The 17,715-nt window shown below is 34.2% G+C and overlaps 1 protein-coding gene across 5 annotated transcripts in view; it reads right to left on the bottom strand.

The window, feature by feature from the left end:
* Nucleotides 1–17,715, bottom strand: part of ABCB1 (ATP binding cassette subfamily B member 1) — a 49,665-nt gene that overhangs the window by 10,067 nt on the left and 21,883 nt on the right. For 4 of the 5 annotated variants that reach the window (XM_066198138.1, XM_066198122.1, XM_066198129.1 and 1 more), the window contains 16 exons: nucleotides 16,982–17,173; nucleotides 16,148–16,319; nucleotides 14,868–14,992; nucleotides 13,986–14,157; nucleotides 12,204–12,317; nucleotides 11,807–11,917; nucleotides 10,601–10,726; nucleotides 10,204–10,407; nucleotides 9,680–9,850; nucleotides 8,330–8,491; nucleotides 6,603–6,785; nucleotides 5,554–5,700; nucleotides 5,125–5,229; nucleotides 3,805–3,882; nucleotides 2,303–2,386; nucleotides 1,116–1,319 (listed from right to left, as the gene is read on the bottom strand). In XM_066198138.1, coding sequence (XP_066054235.1) covers nucleotides 1,116–1,319; nucleotides 2,303–2,386; nucleotides 3,805–3,882; nucleotides 5,125–5,229; nucleotides 5,554–5,700; nucleotides 6,603–6,785; nucleotides 8,330–8,491; nucleotides 9,680–9,850; nucleotides 10,204–10,407; nucleotides 10,601–10,726; nucleotides 11,807–11,917; nucleotides 12,204–12,317; nucleotides 13,986–14,157; nucleotides 14,868–14,992; nucleotides 16,148–16,319; nucleotides 16,982–17,173 — 2,350 coding nt within the window. Of the gene's footprint in view, nucleotides 1–570; nucleotides 693–1,115; nucleotides 1,320–2,302; nucleotides 2,387–3,804; nucleotides 3,883–5,124; nucleotides 5,230–5,553; nucleotides 5,701–6,602; nucleotides 6,786–8,329; nucleotides 8,492–9,679; nucleotides 9,851–10,203; nucleotides 10,408–10,600; nucleotides 10,727–11,806; nucleotides 11,918–12,203; nucleotides 12,318–13,985; nucleotides 14,158–14,867; nucleotides 14,993–16,147; nucleotides 16,320–16,981; nucleotides 17,174–17,715 lie in introns of those variants that run through there. The other variant, XM_066198155.1, reaches the window with a different exon arrangement.

The raw sequence follows: 17,715 nt of genomic DNA, 5'->3' as shown, positions 1-17,715 counted from the left end.
ATTAAGACCATAAAGCAAGTTTTTTTAGTAACCTAAGTTCAGCAACTCTTTGCAGAAAGCAAATTTTCCAGGTGGAATGCTATTTTTACTGAAAAAAACCCTTGTATTTTTTCTTTAATGAAAATTGAATATAATGCCTATAGTCCAGTGCTTCCTCAGGTGGCCTTGAGAAGAGACACTCACATTACTATGAAAAAAAAAAAATTTTTAAGTTTTGAAAAAACACCATAAATACTTGTAACACCTGTGTTAATTCTTCACAACATGCAGCATTAAGAGAGCCTTTAGTGTCTATTCCCAGAATTGTCAACTATTTTCTGTCACATCTTACAACAAAACAACATAAATAAATGCTCATCCCTCAGAGAGAAGGAGAAGAAATGTACCCAGTTGAAAGGAAAGGAATGGAATTGCATGACCTTAGATAAATTATTTTCTTTTCACCAACTTTTTAAAAACAGTAGGACATAGGAAGAGATTTTAGAAAAGTTTTACCTTGAAGAAAGCAATATCTGGGAAGTGATGAAATAGTTGTTCTGTCCCAAAAGGATTTTTGGAATGAAGTGACATTAAATGCCTTCATTTAATTTGTTAAACAATAGTCTAGCCTTCTTGCTTTTCAGTTCTCATCTTTCTTTTCCACTCACAAAGGAATGGCAAACAGAAACCAGTGGATATTATACATATTATCACTGCAAACATTAATAAGATGAAGAAGGGGAGAGAAAAAAAAAAGAGCAGTGTAATAAACATAAGATAGATGGCATGCCAAAAAGGGATGAGGGGGAAAAAAAAAAAAAGAGAATGTCAAAATGAGGATGGTTGCAAAATAAGGAAAACAAAGATGTTTAGAAAAGGAATGAGAAGAGAACAAGCCTGAATTGTGTTTACCACATTCCAATATTTAACTACAAAAATATTAATAGGTTAATAATGTAAGTCTTTGATTGCTGTTGAAGAACTGTGATGCTCTGTGGGTCTACTAGTGTACCTGGCTATCTTTGGAACTTACATATTGTGAAATGTTCTGTATTCAGAAGTCATACATCCATTAACAATGTTTTGGTAAATATGTATACATTATACAGGAAATAGATTAATTTCTCTAGACCCACCTTTCCTGCAGTTTCCAGCTCTCGTTTATCTTTCTTAGCATGTCCAGCTAACATCTTCATTTCAATCATTCCTGCCACTGCAATGATGGGCACAACTGCTAAAAGTAGTAGGGTCAGCTGCCAGCCATAAACTAATGATATAATAATTCCAGTCCCCAGGTTGGCTATGTTTTGGGCAATTAATGCTAGTCTGACACCAGTTGCCTGGAGAAAGAAAAAAGGCGTTTCTTACTAACATAGCTGCATTTTAAATAAGGAAAGCATTTTCACACACAAAGTTCCTGGTTCTCAAAACACTGCTTAGAAAGTCTTAACTCAGTTTTGCTATTTTTCAAAACGAGAGTTCCTTAAATGCTTTTGTAAAAAATTATCTAGATCATATTTATTTCTTTTTTCCCCATATTCTGATAACTTAAATTTACTCTGCAATTTCTAAATTCCGCTCTTGAAACTGAACTTTACCCATCATCACACACTCACATTTACATCTAAGCATTAAAATCTTTCATATTTTCTAAGTCACAGAGATAGCTTTACAAGTCATTACACAGAGCCCAATGAAGAAGAAAATTAAATATTTAACTTTTCCTATGGAAATAAAGCCAAATATACGTCAGAATTCTTCAGTTCAGAAAAAAACCCAGCACATAACTTCATGTAGCAGTAAAAATTTACTCAAGCATAAATAATTACATTCAGTGTATTTTATCTTGAAATTACAGACCCCTGAATGTGAACAATTTACTTTTAAAGAATCTCCAAAAAGTAACAGATAAAAGGAAGTCAGTTGCTCGCAGTTATTTTTTTTTTTTAATAGGAAATCTGTACAACCAAAAAGAATAGCAGGAGATTGTAAACTGAATAAATTTAGTTGCATGTCTTTAGGTGAATAAGACCTCTTTAAAGAGACTTCTTAGGTAAGAGATTCCCAATAAATTTGTTTAATAATGAAGGTCACAATACATCACAATAGTAAATTTCAGAAAAAAATTGTTTGGAAATTAGTCTGTAAATATATATAACCATAACTTTTATAAAGTGCATCGGTGCATTCTCTACCAGCCATTGTTTTTTAGTATATTTTAGTTGTCAAAATCAAGACTGTTATCCAGCCAGTCAAATCCAAGCTGCAACTTCATTACATGCTCAACCAAATATGAAAACTTCCAACCCAAAATTTTACTTACTCCTTTCACTTGAGAGGCATCATTAGCAAGTCTTGTAGTTAATGCTCCAGTGCTATTTTTAGGATTATCAAACCAGCCCATATCCTATAAAAAGAAAAGTTATTTTTAAGACCAGATTTTGGACATTTCAAATAAACTGCTAAGTAAATCTAGTATGTTGCAGTGCCTCAGTTCTGCATATTTAAATAAGTTTTATTCTGTCATTGCACATTGAATATATTTAGAAAGAAGTGTAATCTTGTGAATCATTGATGTATTCATTGTCACTGCTGAGAAGGGAGGAGAGCAGCTGAGAGATTCACAAAAGCAAAATTTACCCTCCCTCACTGCTGCACCTTCACTGAATCTCCTTGGAGGAGAGGACTCTTTGATCACACTCCTCATGGTTACAAAACTGTTTGGGGAAGGGCTAAGCGTAAAACATTTTCAGGTTAGAAACAAAATATTCCTTGCTTTGTTTCTTCCCATATTGAAGAGGCTTATTTAGAAGCTATGAGATACCAAAAAAACAACAACAAAAAAACCAAACCCAACCAACCAAAAAAATCAAACTGGTCTATCTGTTCAAAGTTAATTGTTGGGATCAGCTACACAATTTGTGATTTATTCACCATGTGACCAAATACCCAATTTAAACTGTCACGTGTAATATGCAGTGAATGAAGTCCTGGTAATGTATCACATGCATTTGTGACCTCAAGATTCAATTGTAAGATTGCCTTTTCATTAGATTTTTGTATGGCTGATCTATAAATCATAATTTTTCAGACTACAACAGTTTTCTGTCATATTGAAAATAGTCATGTTCACATGAATCAAATTCTGTGTCTACATGTAGCTTTATGTGCAAGCCTTAAACCCCCATAATTATTACAGTTTGTATTTCAAAATCTAAAATACTGATCCTGAAATAATGGCAAATTAAGGCCAATTTAGAATTACTTCACAGCATTATGTTCTATTTATATTTTAACTCTCTAAAAGTGGTTTTACTTTTCAATACACAGTTTTATTATTGCATTAACAAACAACAATTAAGGAGTCGGGTGCTTGGACAGAGACTTCCAATAAATTTAAAAAAAACACCACACATCTGTGCATATCACAATTTAAAACAGACATTTGAAGTAAGAGTTAGAGTAAGTTGTGTTGAATTTCTTTAGGGGAGAAAGGGCTCAAAAAAGCAAAGCAGGCAAATGGGATACTGCTGGTGCACATTAACAGATAATGGGATACTGCTGGTGCACATCAACTTGTCAGGCCCTTGTAACTTGGCTGGAAAACTAAGTCTTTGCAAGGAGTACATGAAAAGCTCTTGTATTGATTTAAGACTCTCCCTCTAAGGACACTTTGCATAACCACATGTAACTAATCAAATTGGTTTCTAGTCTGATTTAAACAATCTTCTCTGTATGATTGAGTGATGTAGAATACAGTTATTTTATACCAATACCATCAATTATTTCTAAAACCCTGGAAATGAAAATATGTATTATCTTTACCTGTCTAAGCATTGCTTTAAATGCCATGAATCGAAGCCTCATTGTAAGAATTTCTCCAGCTTTGCCAAATGTGAAACCCTGTTTGAGAAAAAGTACAATGCTTAGTATAGTATTACACTATTTGTGTTCATTCAATAAATATTTTCGATAAATTGCCTCTACAATGTCAAAGTAAAAAACACTGCAGTCCTGTTTGCAGAAAGCAAATGTAAAACCAGGTTTAATATACATAAATTCTAGTAGGTTCATAATACAGATATTCTATTACTATTTCTGAAAAAAATATAGGGAGCATAGCAATATTTCCCAGCACTGCTTCACCAGCATGCATTGAGGAGAAGGTCACTAATCAACCCTTTGACTTCATATGTCTGAGTCAATCTAAGTCAGATTTTAAAAAGTAGCATTTAGGTAATTCATTTTAGATTAAAGACTTTGTAAGGCAATCTAAGTTCAGTGAAGTCAAATGCATCAGCCAAATTTAAAACATTGACAAACTGAGCAAACCTATCACAGCCCTGTACTACTCAGCCTTCTGTACTCAAGGCTTTTTTATTTTTCTTGTGCAACAAGGCAATTCCATAAACAAACCACGCTTCTGAAAGAGACTGTTTATGCTGCTGCCCCAACTGCACGTTATTATTTCACTCTGTGGGCTATTTTAACAGATAAAACTATACCAACATGTTCCTAAATTATCAACCAGACTGTATATGAAAATATTTAATATGATTAGTACTTTCTTTTTCTTTTTAAGTGTCACTGTTGTAGCAGGTACAACCCTTAGTACTTCAGCAGGAGGAACTGAATATCAGTCTGATGAGTGTTACCTGACTAACTGGGCCTGTGAGTCTTTGGGGACGCCCACAGGAGAAATATGGGACGTTCCTTTGGATAATGAAGGGCTTAGGGAAGTAAAAAATTGGAGAACAAAGGCATGAGATTGATAGATTTTCAATTACAGATTCAAATAGGGAAGCTTGAGGGTGAGAAGGGGGAGGTAGAATGTAAGGGCTGGAGAAGTTGCCTGTTAGTTGGCAGTGGAAAAAAGGGTGAGAGAATCCAGAGTTTCATGCTGAGAAGATACTAACTGATGAACAAGGTGGGAATTTCTGAAGTTAAGAGGTCTAAATAGGTTCAAAAGACTTTAAAAAAAGGAGCTCTAGGTCAAAAAAGTTTCAGCACAAGACACATCTAGAACCATAAATACAGGTTCTGGTTTGAGTTGGAGATGTATTATGAAGATGCAGATTTTTAGTATATTTCAGGTTTGTAAAACCTGATGAACAATTATAATAAGGTTAAAATAATAAAACTTACCTGAAAAAAGAAAGTAAAAAAGGAAATGATTCCAAGCACTAAAAACAGCAGTGAATATAAGTTGCTCTTTTTTCTTAAGATGTCCTTGTCAGTCTCGCTAAAAATCTATAAAATAAAATTTGAAACAACATTTTTATAAAATTAACTAACAATCTAAAATACTCTCATCTTTCTCAGTAAACTTCTTTTGGTAGTCAATTGCATTCATGTGAAATTTGATCATATGTTACATACAATTTAATGTATAACAAGCATATTTTCAGGTTCTAGCAAGACTTTCAGCATTTTGTAAATTTCATACAATTTTTCAGATTTTTGCAAGAGTGCTTCACTCTTCAGCTTCACTGTGCAGTGATTGTTTTTAATCTAATTTTACTAGAAATAAATTTTCTGGGCTTACAGTTTTTTGCTTATTTTACTCCAACTTACCCCTATAATTTCGGAAAATATGATTGCAAATGCAGGTTGTAAAGCTCCATTGATAATTGCACACAAGGTTCCAGTTACAAAGTATGGCCATTCAGTTTTGTTCAACTTCATGATTTTCATAAATGAAGCTGGAGGGAGTTCTTCAGCCTAAAGAATGTGAATTGAGTTGGGACAAACATGAATGTTTTTGGAGAAATACGGAGAAAAGGGGAGATTAATAATTGATTTCCTATTCCCAGAATCTATTCAGGAGAAGCAAAAATATATAGTTTTTAGTACCATGAATAAATGATTGTGCTTGGTTTTTTTTTTTTTTTTTTGTCATTCTAACATAAGGAAGGAAGATCTGTACACTCTTGTCCTTTTATATTAGTTTGCCCATATAATTTTTGTTTCAGAATACTTTGGTATCAGTCAGTTGTGGGCCTGATATTTCTGGGTCTGAGAGATTTTAGCCTGCTAGCAGCTCCTAACTTTTTCCCAAGGAAAAATTTCTCAAACTCAGAAGTATCAGGCCCCAAGTCAGTGATGACTGAACTACTCATATTGCTGTGTGTAATCCATGGCTTGATTAATTCAAGTAATTGTTCATCAAGCAATTTATAACAGCAAGATAATTGCTGTAAATAAGAATTTGGTCATATCTTGGGGAGAGAGTTTGTGAGTTTTGTTGTAAGAGTATGTTGGGCTAAATATTTTGTTCCTTATTCAAAAATGTCAGTTTAACCTGTATAGACTATGTTGGTATGGTATGTAAATATATGTAAGTGTATTTCTTTTAAAGGAAATTTATTTTCCATAATAACCTCATCATCTTTGTTATAGATTTTTTAATTGCCATTTTATTTCTATTGTCATTTATGTTGAGACTAAAAAAGCAAGTTATGAATATAATCAGTCAAAAGCTATTTAGTATTTAAAAATTTTCCTGTTGTCTTCATCCCAATCAAATGCCTCCTTCTTGTTGTACCTTTTTTCAGCAGGAGAATGAATTTACCAAACTTTCTTTAAAGGAATTAAGTTCACTAACAGCTCTGCAAGATACTTACAGGTGAAGTTTTTTCCTCATCAGGACTATTGTTTTGCTCTCCTGGCTTTTTGATGCTTCTCCGAGTTGATCGTCTTCTCAATCCTTTAGTTAAGGATTCATCAAATTCTGGATCAGATTCACTGTTTTTGACACTACGTACATTCTCATAATTTTCTGACGATGGAGCTTCAGCTTCTATTGCCTAAAAGTGTGAAGAACACGAGCTAAGATTAAATGTGCATATATTATTACTTCAAACATTCAAAATTATGAGTTATATCAAAGTAAAAGTAACTTTGTTTCAGTTGACTGGGATATGGGGGAAACAACATATAATGCCTTAAGGAGATATGAAAATCTGTATAATATTTATTAAAGCTCTATCTTCAGAGATTTAATCGTATATGAGTTTTGCATGTCTCATGAAAATTCTATTAGTAAGTAGAGGACGGGGGCTGAGAGTAGCTGCTCTTTTTTAATTAATTAAACAAAAAGTTTTAAATTGAGGGTAAACCCTTTGCATTCCTCTTGTGATCCTCTAGAATGAGTTCTTGGGGGATATACAGTTTATTTATGAAGTGAAAAAACATTACCGCCTTCACTGCAGATCACACTTAAGAATTCTTGACTTTAAATGGAATAAGGAAGTTCAGCATGAAACAAGTCAAAAAGAGACTCTGACTGAAAAATTAGAGCAGCCTGGAAAAGAGCCTTACCCTTGGCGGTACTTTTGCCAGTCTCTTTGAGAGAATAAGTAAATGTCTACCCACCCCTATGGTATTTGATAACAACTGGATTCAAAGTTGCCTTCAAATTGTATTTTGCTTTTTCCAGAAGTTTTTTCTTACTTCTTTTTTGCACTACTAATAAAAATATCTCTTTTTACTTGCTTTCAATTTTTTATTTTCTTTTAAAATTGTTTTAAAATTTTCTTTTCATTTTATGTTTCCTCATTTTCCCCATATTCGCAATTGCGTGGATACAAAGCTACTTTGAATCTAGGTAACCAAATGCATTCTCCCATGAAGAAATATTTAAATTGGTCTGGTTAACCCCTTCAGTCTGACATACTGAGATGGCAGTTTCGGTTTCTTCAGTGGACATAGTGGTCAAGCAGTAAAACAAAGGCTACAACGAAAATCTGCTATAACTTAATGGTCACATGGGACATTGGGGTGTAAGTATCAAAGTATGTTGGTCTTCAATTAATAAGTAATACATTTTGGAAATTTATTATCATTTGCAATATATTATTTCTGTCTCTATAAGTTAAGAAAATATTTTTGCTCTTGGCATAACTGCATTATTTGCCTTTTTCTTCTATTCCAACACTTTTTTTTTTGTTAAAAAAGAATTCAGTATGAAGGATTATAACTAAACATGCATGCCCTAAAATATGCATCCCCTATTCCTCCAGTGTCAGCTACTGTATTTTACCTTTTATCAGACTAAGAACAAGCAATAGAATACCAAACTGCTGTAGTTATCTGCTCTACATTACCTGCATGAAAGGAAAACATAAATAATCTTTCAAGTTTAAATACCTAGAAGATTAAAAATGTACTATCCCAGTTTTAAACAAGTCTTGTACCAAAACTAGTGGTCTCTCAAATTATTACTTTCCTTGCAAAGTACATGAGTTTTTTGCTGTTATCAAAATATGCTGCAGAATTTCTCATACTTCTGCTATAATGACCACAGCTGCAGGAAAAAGAAAAATGAAGCAACAGCTAGAGACAAAAGTACCTGCATGTTAACAAGTTTGTGGTAGATTCCCTTTCTCTCAAGCAATTTAGCATGATTCCCTTGCTCTGCGATGACTCCACCTTCGAACACAGCTATCTGATCTGCATTTCGGACTGTCGACAGTCGATGAGCTACCACAACTGTGGTGCGTCCTTCCCTTGCCTGAAAATAGCAATACTTAGTGTGAGTATTTATAACTAAAGGCAAAAATGGTTCATCTTCATAGCAGAGGTGAATAAGACCTAAAAGAAACATTAAAATGGTTCTCAGAAAAATATAACTTTCAGAAAAAAGAATCTCAAGGAGTTCCTTAAACAGAAATATAATTTAAAGCTTGAAATTTAATATTAGAGATCATCTTTCACCGTGGCACACAAATACATCAAATTTTGATCAAAAATATAAAAAAAAAAATCTCAAGACACAAAATTTTAGAATGTTACAAACCCTAAAATTTTTAAATGCTAGAATTTTTTCTATTTAGGCCCATAGTTGCCCACTTAAACCTTAAAAATCCATGGAGAATTTATACTCAGAAACATTAGAAAATATGTTACACTCATTTTTAAAGATATCAGTGTTTTAAGCTCTAAGTCATTGCTAACTCAAGTGACTACAATAAAAAATAAAACTCTCTAAAATTTCATGTGAACTGTTTTTCAACTAAGTACCTCTCTTTGGATATTTATAAGCATAACACACTTAATGTTTCAAACATCACAGCTTGTCATTTTGAGGCTGTTTTAAAGTGATCAAAAAAACTTCAGTTTAAATAATCAAAGTAATGATCCCAAGAAGAGGAATTCTGTTGGAACCCAGGTGGAGTTCATTTTCAGTGATGTCCCTCGAGAGGTCCGTACTGGGAGCCATGCTATTCAATATCTTTATCACTGATACTGATAAATGGGATTGAGTGCACACTCGGTAAGTTTGCGGCTGACCTCAAGCTGAGCGGTGCAGTTTATTCATGTGAGGGAAGAGATGGCATTCAGAAGGTCTCTGACAGGCCTGAGGAGCAGGCCCAGGAGAACCTCATGAAACTCAACAAGGACAGGTGACTGACAACAGTATGAATGGCAATAAGACACATAATGGACAAGGATGGTATTTACACCAAGAAAATGTTGATTTAAGCTTAATAACGCAGAAAATATGATTCCATCTTCTAATTTGAAATAAAATCTCTCTCTGTAATACCTGCAGGAACTCAAAAATTCTCTGTACAAAGAATATTTGCCAAATTAAAGCTTGCTTTTTGTGTTTTTATGTGCTTCTATTTTCAACAAAAGACCAGGAAAGAAGTAAATATTAGGCTCCTGCTTACATGCTTCATTTTGGAATAATACTGACCTTGTCCAGTGCTGCCTGCACAATTGATTCACTCTCAGTATCCAAAGCTGAAGTTGCCTCATCAAGCAGAAGAATTTTAGGATTACGAACCAGAGCTCGAGCAATTGCTATTCTTTGTTTCTGTCCTCCACTGAGCTGTGCCCCTCTTTCTCCAACCACAGTTTCAAACTTCTACAAGACAAATACATGTATTGAAAACACTCAGTGGCACAGTCCTTCCACTAAAGATGCCAGACACTTCAATAACATGTCCTCCTTTCTCTACAGAAATAAACACCTACTTGGATAAACCTAACTAATCATTTGTGTTCCTGGAATTCTAGTAGTTCTTCAAATGACAGCCAAATCATTGCTTGAAGATAAAAAATTAACATTATTCTCAAAAGTTATGAGGAAACTCTGCACAGCTCTGCATATTCACAGGTCCAGGGATAGCTTCCTGTCTTAACAAGCATTTCTTCTGAGATATTTGGCACAAGAAGGTTTAGAAGAAATTATTTCAGCAGGAGAGCTGATCTGCTTACACTGGGTAGCTTCATGATGAAGTCATAAGCATTGGCCTCCTTGGTGGCTTTTTCAATGTCCTCCATGGTGACATCCTCACGACCATAACGAATGTTTTCTGCAATAGTAGTGGCAAAGAGCACGGGCTCCTGATTCACCACACCAATAACCTCCCGCAGATACCTTACATTTAAGGTCCTAATGTCCTGCCCATCAATGGTAACCTAAACAAAAGAGAGCAGACAAAAACTGCTTACTACATGTTTTGATCAAGGAACCTTTCTCTCCATGCCAGCATGTGCCATTTTAGGGGAGACTTCACCATGTCATTGGAAAATTGACAAGAGCAGTGAGGCTGGAACTAGACTTTCAACATGTGTGACATACAGAGCTGTCATCTCACTTGAGGTGTCTTACCATGCCTTCCTTGGGATCATAAAATCTCTGGATGAGCTGAACAGTTGTACTTTTCCCACAGCCGCTGCCGCCAACCAGGGCCACTGTCTGGCCAGAATTAATCTTGAGATTCAAGCCCTTCAGTATCTGTCCATATAAGAAGGTTGGTCAAAAACATAACAGTATTTAGAAATGTCAAGGTAAATTTGAAAGGCTAGAATAAAATAACCTTCATAATTCTAGCAGAATCTGGTAAAAAATGAAATTTATAAACATGTGGGTTTTAATTTTGGATAACTGATGACTTCAGCTTAATTTTCCTTATAATTACATCACAATTGGTTGAGTATCAATGTATCATACAACACACTTCACAATCACCTGTCTCATGAACCAGTTCATATGACAAAATATCACTACTACTACTACTACTACTACTACTCATAACTAAAATATAGTATAGAAACAATATGATGCAAAATTTCTGGATTATGTTGCCTCATCTTTTACTTTAATGCATCATGCAGACTACAGAGAAGCTATGTAAAAGTCATGGTTAAAAGCTGAGTGTATTTCTTTCCTGCCTATCAAAAGTAAGAAAGGTCACTTTATCAAGGTCAGTGAAGGTAAGGAAGGAAATAGTAACAGAGTGCAAAGACACTCTCCATGGAAATATTTTCAGGAATGATTCATACATTGTCTATCATCACTGCATTAAGACTCTGAATATATGACAGTGCTTTAAAAAGGAAACATTCTCTGTCTACACAAATACAGTTTCTGATTTCTATTCCATATATGGCAAGTCTTTGCTGGAGATGCTTTCTTTTTTTTTTCTGGCTCAGACACAGTCATAGCAGAGCTGCATTGCAATTATTTTAAAACTTATTATCTCATTATTATTACTATGCACAAATACTTGAGTTAGGATTGTAAACTTAGATTCTGATAGAAATACATATTTATGGTTTTTTGCATAGCCACATTAATGAGAGCTTTAGACAAAAAATTATTCAAGAAACTTAGCATGTTTACCTAGGGTGGAAATAAATCTAGCTAAAATCTCTTTGATGACAAGGTAGTTTTACATACATCAGAGAATCAACCTGAAATTGTTAGATTTTCAATAAAAGTTAATTTATGTGACTTTTTAATGATTTTTTTTCCAACACATGATCCATATGTTTAACTGTGATATATATATATATAAAACTTCAATTACAGTACCTCAACATCTGGTCTGGATGGATAATTGAAGTAAACATCTTTGAATTCCAAGTTCCCTTTTATGTGATCTGGTTTGTGACCTGTCTCTGAATAGCTGTCAATTTGAGGTTCCTATACAAAATAAAATAATTTTTTTTCCATAAAGAAGTCCTTGAGTGCACCATTATTCTGCAGAAACATTAAATGTGTTTTTTAAGTAATTTAAGTGAGATTTCTGAAAGATCTAAATTGCATGATGTTTTGCTCCCTCACTGCTACATTGATGATATACTCATGCAAGAATACTTTTTAAATTTTCTCATTAAGTTTTGTGTGAATTTAGTTCCTGTCTTTAAAAAGAAGGGTCTCTTACCTTCAAAAGAAGATTTGAAATGATAGTGAGGGCAAAGATACTCACATTGTCTATTATATTAAAGACTGTATAGGCAGCTCCTCTTGCACTAGCAAATGCCTCTATGCTTGGAGCAGTCTGTCCAATACTGAAAGCTCCAATCAGTACAGAGAAAAAGACCTGAAAGAAATGTTTACAGAGGCATATATTTATTCTTATTTAAGCAGAAAATTGTATTTATTTAGTTAGTTAGTTTACATATTTTTGGCTGAGGAGGTTCCATGTACGTTAACAGAAATTTAAAGAATCCAGAATTAAAGCAAAACTGCAAAGGTCTCTCTTAAGCAGAGAAAAACTTTAAGAAAAAGGCTTTTTGAGGTTCAGATGAGAACTGAGATGCTGTGCAACATTAATTTTGCAAATATATTGAGAAAAAGTGAAAAAGTGACTCAGACTTTTAAAATCTATGACAAAAAATTTAGAATTGCACTTGATTTCTCAGGATTTATTGTACTAATTCATTCTTTGGCCAAAGACCAGAAAGTGTATTATAAATCTTCCAACAGAACAGTAACAGTTATGCAAAACACTGACATTCTGCTTTCAAAGAGACAGTGAAATAGAAGTACAGAAATCCAACTGCTTCATCACAAAGTAATAAAGGATCCCCTGCTTCAATGAAAGAGAATGAAGTGCAAGCAAACAAGAAACAACAGCAGAAGAAAGAAATTAACAATTTTCTCAGAATAGCACAGTTTACTGCATTCAGTTAGTATCAGAACAAAAGCAATTAAACCACACTGCTCAGAGATCCTAACAGCCATGGTAGCCAGAGCAAAGTCTGCCACACCCATCATCTTGAACAGGGGTTATTCACAGATTTTACACATTATAATGCATCATCCATGTTATAAAAACATTGTTTGGTGAACTACAACAAAGACATTTTGCAATAGAATTTGCAAATACTTTCAACAGAATAAATTGCACATAAGATCATGAACTTTACTGAGAGATTCCATATGCCAACTTGTACAAAAGGTTCAAAAGAGCCAAAAACACATAATGGATATTTTCACAAACTTCAGTGATTCATAAACGAAGGTTAAAAAAATACATACATACATACACACACACACACACACACACACACACACACACACATATATATATATATATATATGCATATGGTCACCTGGGTGCATTTCATCATGGTTAACAAAGTTATTCTTTTTACTATGTTCACTTCATATTTCATACAAAATTCGAATGGTTTCCACATCAAGAGAAGAATTTAAGTTATGACTTAAGGGTTATGGTTTTCTTCCGTCAGTTAGATGGTGACATATTTCCTAATCACAAGTCTATTTTTATCCCCCTCAATTTCTAAAAATACTAGGAAGCGATTCCAAGCTCTCATGGTGCAGAATGTAAGCAAAACATTAAGAAAATTATCTACTTAGACCGCACAACAGCTAAAAAATGCATTTGTTTCTGCATCCTGAAAATATACTCAGCCTTCTGAAAGCAAATAGCTACCAGAAAGAGTATTGTACTTCAGTTTTTGATTGAACTATTCCTATATCAGTCTGATCTTATGAAAATCAGAAAATATATAGGAACAGTTGAAAATCATATGTGTTTTATTTGGGTTCATATAGATTTTGAGATCCTATTGGAGCAACATGTAGGCTTTTTGGTGAGAATCTTTTTCTTAAGGAGGGATGCTATTTTGCCAATTTTGAGACATAATTCTCATTACAGTCAAATAAATTCCCATTAAAGACTTTAATGTTTGTTTTTTTATTATTTCTCACTGTTACTGAGAATTTACTCATTAATACTTACTGTAAGAACTTTGCCAATAGTGTAATCATCAGTTAAGATCAAAGTAGTTCCATACCAGAAGGCCAGTGCATATGATGCATATATCAGTAAGAAAGCAGCACCCATAGAAATATTAGCTGTAATAGCCTTTCTTATTCCAATCCGTTTAGCATCTTCTAAATTTTTATGGTATCTGGAAGAAAGACAGAAGTTCAAAATAGACTCACACTTGTACCATGGCAGACACCACAGAAACTCTGTGGATGCATTTGAAAACGAATGTTTACAAAGTACAGCAGTTAAGAACATAAAATATTTAACCTAAGACTGTAGAAAGGTAAGCTTCCTAGTAAGGCACAGAAATTCTAACGCAACTCCTAAAAATGCCCACATTAGTCAACCTGGTATATAGAAATAAAAGGACATTGCAGGTCAGGGACTGGCATTTAGATTGCTTAAATAACCTGCAGATCAGTGACCTTTGATTGATTGTCAACCACTCAAGATAAAAGGTTAAAATATATCACAAGATCTTTATTTTACAGTAGAGCGGAAACAGAGATACTGTTTGTAAGCACCTTCACAACTACTGAGTAATCAGATTAGATTACCAAGGTTATCATCATCTCTTCACAGAACAGGGTCTTCTTTTGTCTAAAGCTCTCACAGTAGGATATTTGAAGTAGTTTGAATACCTTTTGAAGCAGAGACAACATATCAACTCTAGAAAAATAACTAATTGTCTTTCAACGTGTAGCAAACCTTGTAACAGCCTCTAACAATCTGTCATTAACTAAAAATGCAGAAAGCACAAGACTTTCAACAGAAAACATACAAGAAAATCTCAAACCATTTGAAGTTAGTGTATTGAAATCCACTGATGAAAGCAAATATTGCTCTTACCTTTTAATTTCTTTTTCCTGTCCTCCAAAAGCTATTACAGTACGGATTGCCGCCAGAACTTCTTCTGCAACAGCACCTGCCTTTGCATATGCAGCTTGTTCTTTGTCAGTGAAAGCAGAGAGAACCTAATACAGAATCAAATATTTCACGTATGAAAACCAGAATAAGATCAAGCACTCATAATGGCTTTTATCACAGTTAGTATCCTCCAATTTGAAGCTTTTTGACTATATTAGGCATGGATGTAGAATGTCCAATACCCAAATTCTTAATGATGCTGTGAATTCAATCACATAATTCCACATTACACATTGCAAAAGTCTAAGCCTGGGACCTTCCACTCTGCTTTCACCCTGTGCAAGAGATAAGAAGTGTACTCATGGTGAGCTGGTGTGGTTCTCCCCAGGCAGGCCTCCTTAGCTCATTCTCATCTCTGGCTACCTAAGCCAGAGGGCCCTATAGCTTAGACTGTGAAGTGGCCACAGTCTGTGAAGACTCAGCCAGTTGACATACATGGCACATATGCCTCTAATCCTACCTTTTCTGCAATATTCTCACTCAAGACAGTGAAAGCTTTCTTGAAACAGATCTCAAAAGATATTTGAAATATAAGGGAAACAAAATACCATAAAAATCTGAAGACTTTAAAAATATAAGTCACTCTAGTCCCATGAAAATTTGGTCATTCCCTCATCTAGGTCGGTATAGAATTTCTTACCAAATCTGTTAACAGCTATGAAAAAAACCCTGTGTCTGAGACAAAGGTTTTTTCTAATTTGTTCTCCTATTTTCCAGGAGGAATTATTCCTTTTAAGAGGAAAAAAGTACTTATCCAGATGTAAGTTAAAGAGTTACAGGTGTGGATTCTACACTTACATCTTGCTTCCTTCTCTGTATGTGCTATATTAGCAGAAACAGCTTCAAATCAAACAAGTCTGCCCAATCTATGGGAATAAAATATTCAAATTACATAGACTTATTGAATTGTAGAAATGACCTAGGAAGGGATCTTAAAAATACCGAGTTCCAACTGCTCTGCCATGGGCAGGGACACCTTCCACTAGATCAGGTTGCTCAGAGCCCCATCTGACCTGGCATTGAGTGATACACAGAGCCTTGATTTGATACACAGACCATCTAAGAGCTTATGTACGTAAGTGCTATGTAAAGCTATAACTGCTCTAAGCAACACATTCTAATACTAAAACTTACAGAGATGTAGATTTATTTCATTGTGTGTCATTAATATAAAACCTGACACTGTACGTATGTTATCTTACCTTTGCCCAGAGGGCTGCTGAAAGTCCCAGGACAGGACTAACTGCTAGTATTACCAGGGTTAGTTTCCACCCCCTTATGAGACCAACAACAAAGCCTGTCACAAATGTTGTTACTGCTTGAACAAGCAATCCAATCTTGTCACCTATTCCTTCATTAATCTTGGAGACATCACTGAAAAACAAATTACAGAGAGGAAGAAAAATGTAGAAAGCACAAGGAAGGTTTCCAGTTTTGTTACATGTGGAAGAAAATCTTTATTATTCAATTACTGCTCTCATTAACAGTTCTCTTCATAGTAAAGGATTATGTAGTGTGGCCAAGGCAAATTTCATATTTCTTGTGAAACTGTAATGCTATAAACCTGTTTTTGTCTGAAAAAGTTGAAATTCTTTCAGCAGTGCAAAACTACTCTCATTTTCTTAAATCCATATTTTTGATCTGTTTGGTATTTGTGGGTTACATGGAAATAAAAGAGAAAAGCTTTCATGTAAGCAACATCATGCAGCTACAGCTGTTCACATTGCTGGGCTGAGTCAGCACCTTTTTCAGTCCTCAGTGTGCCCAGAAATGAACTGTTTTCCCTTCATGGGGGTAACACCATAGGCTGGGCTTTTGTCATCCTTAGGCTTCAAGGGAAGTTAACAAAATGCTTTTCTGACATCTTTGTGACAGTCCTGTACCAGAAGTATTAGAAATTCTGTCCCTGAGACTCTCCATGAGGAAATTTGAAAACTTCGTTTCACAGTGAAATAATTTATTTTAAAAATAAAAATTTCTAGGTCCCGTATGTTTAAGAAGATAAAATAACATTGGGAAAGGTATCAGGTACTTACTCTAGAAGACGAGTGTTAAGTTCTCCCACATCATTTACATCAAACCATCCAATTTCCTGTCTCATAATTGCATGAAAAAATTTTTCCCTAATTTTTTTTATTTGCCGACCTGCTGCTAAGGTCCAGAACGAAGTCTGAATATAAGCAGCAAGAAGGACACCAGCTGCTATTCCAGAATAGTAGTATGCATATCTGTAAAGAAAAAAAAGGGAAGATTCTCTGAAATCAGGTTAAAATTGGTTTAATTACCCTGCTAGTGTGAATTTAGCATGATGTTTACCTTTTTTGTTTGACCTGAATTAGGGTTTATATACTTATACTAAAACTTACACTTCACTGTAAAACTTTTTGAGTTTTCCATGAATGGAAATTTTAAAAATTTCCATGAATAGAAATTTTTAAAAAAATTTAGTAGGTATTTTCTCATGGGATTATTTTTGAACTGTATTTCTGATACAATAACCTTTCACTTAAATGTGTCATGTCCAAAAACTGCCTAGCATTTTTAAGACACATACACAGACCATGTCACATATATCTATATTATACACACATTCAAAACATAAACATGGCTGTCTATGTAAATAAATAAATGCATTGATGCAGTAAATATTTCCTGATTTGAGAATACAGCATTGCTATAAGTACATCTACTGAAAGCAAATGCCATTAGATCAGAAATTCTTTGGCTCTTTAATTCATAACTTATATTTTATTTCTACATTAATTCAACC

The sequence above is a fragment of the Chamaea fasciata genome, unplaced genomic scaffold (assembly GCF_029207755.1).
Source record: "Chamaea fasciata isolate MVZ Bird 193981 ecotype frontalis unplaced genomic scaffold, bChaFas1.0.hap1 SCAF_1, whole genome shotgun sequence".
In the NCBI taxonomy this organism is placed as follows: domain Eukaryota; kingdom Metazoa; phylum Chordata; class Aves; order Passeriformes; family Sylviidae; genus Chamaea; species Chamaea fasciata.
The sequence above is the reverse complement of the archived record's forward strand: the minus strand, read 5'-3'. Positions and strand labels throughout refer to the sequence as shown.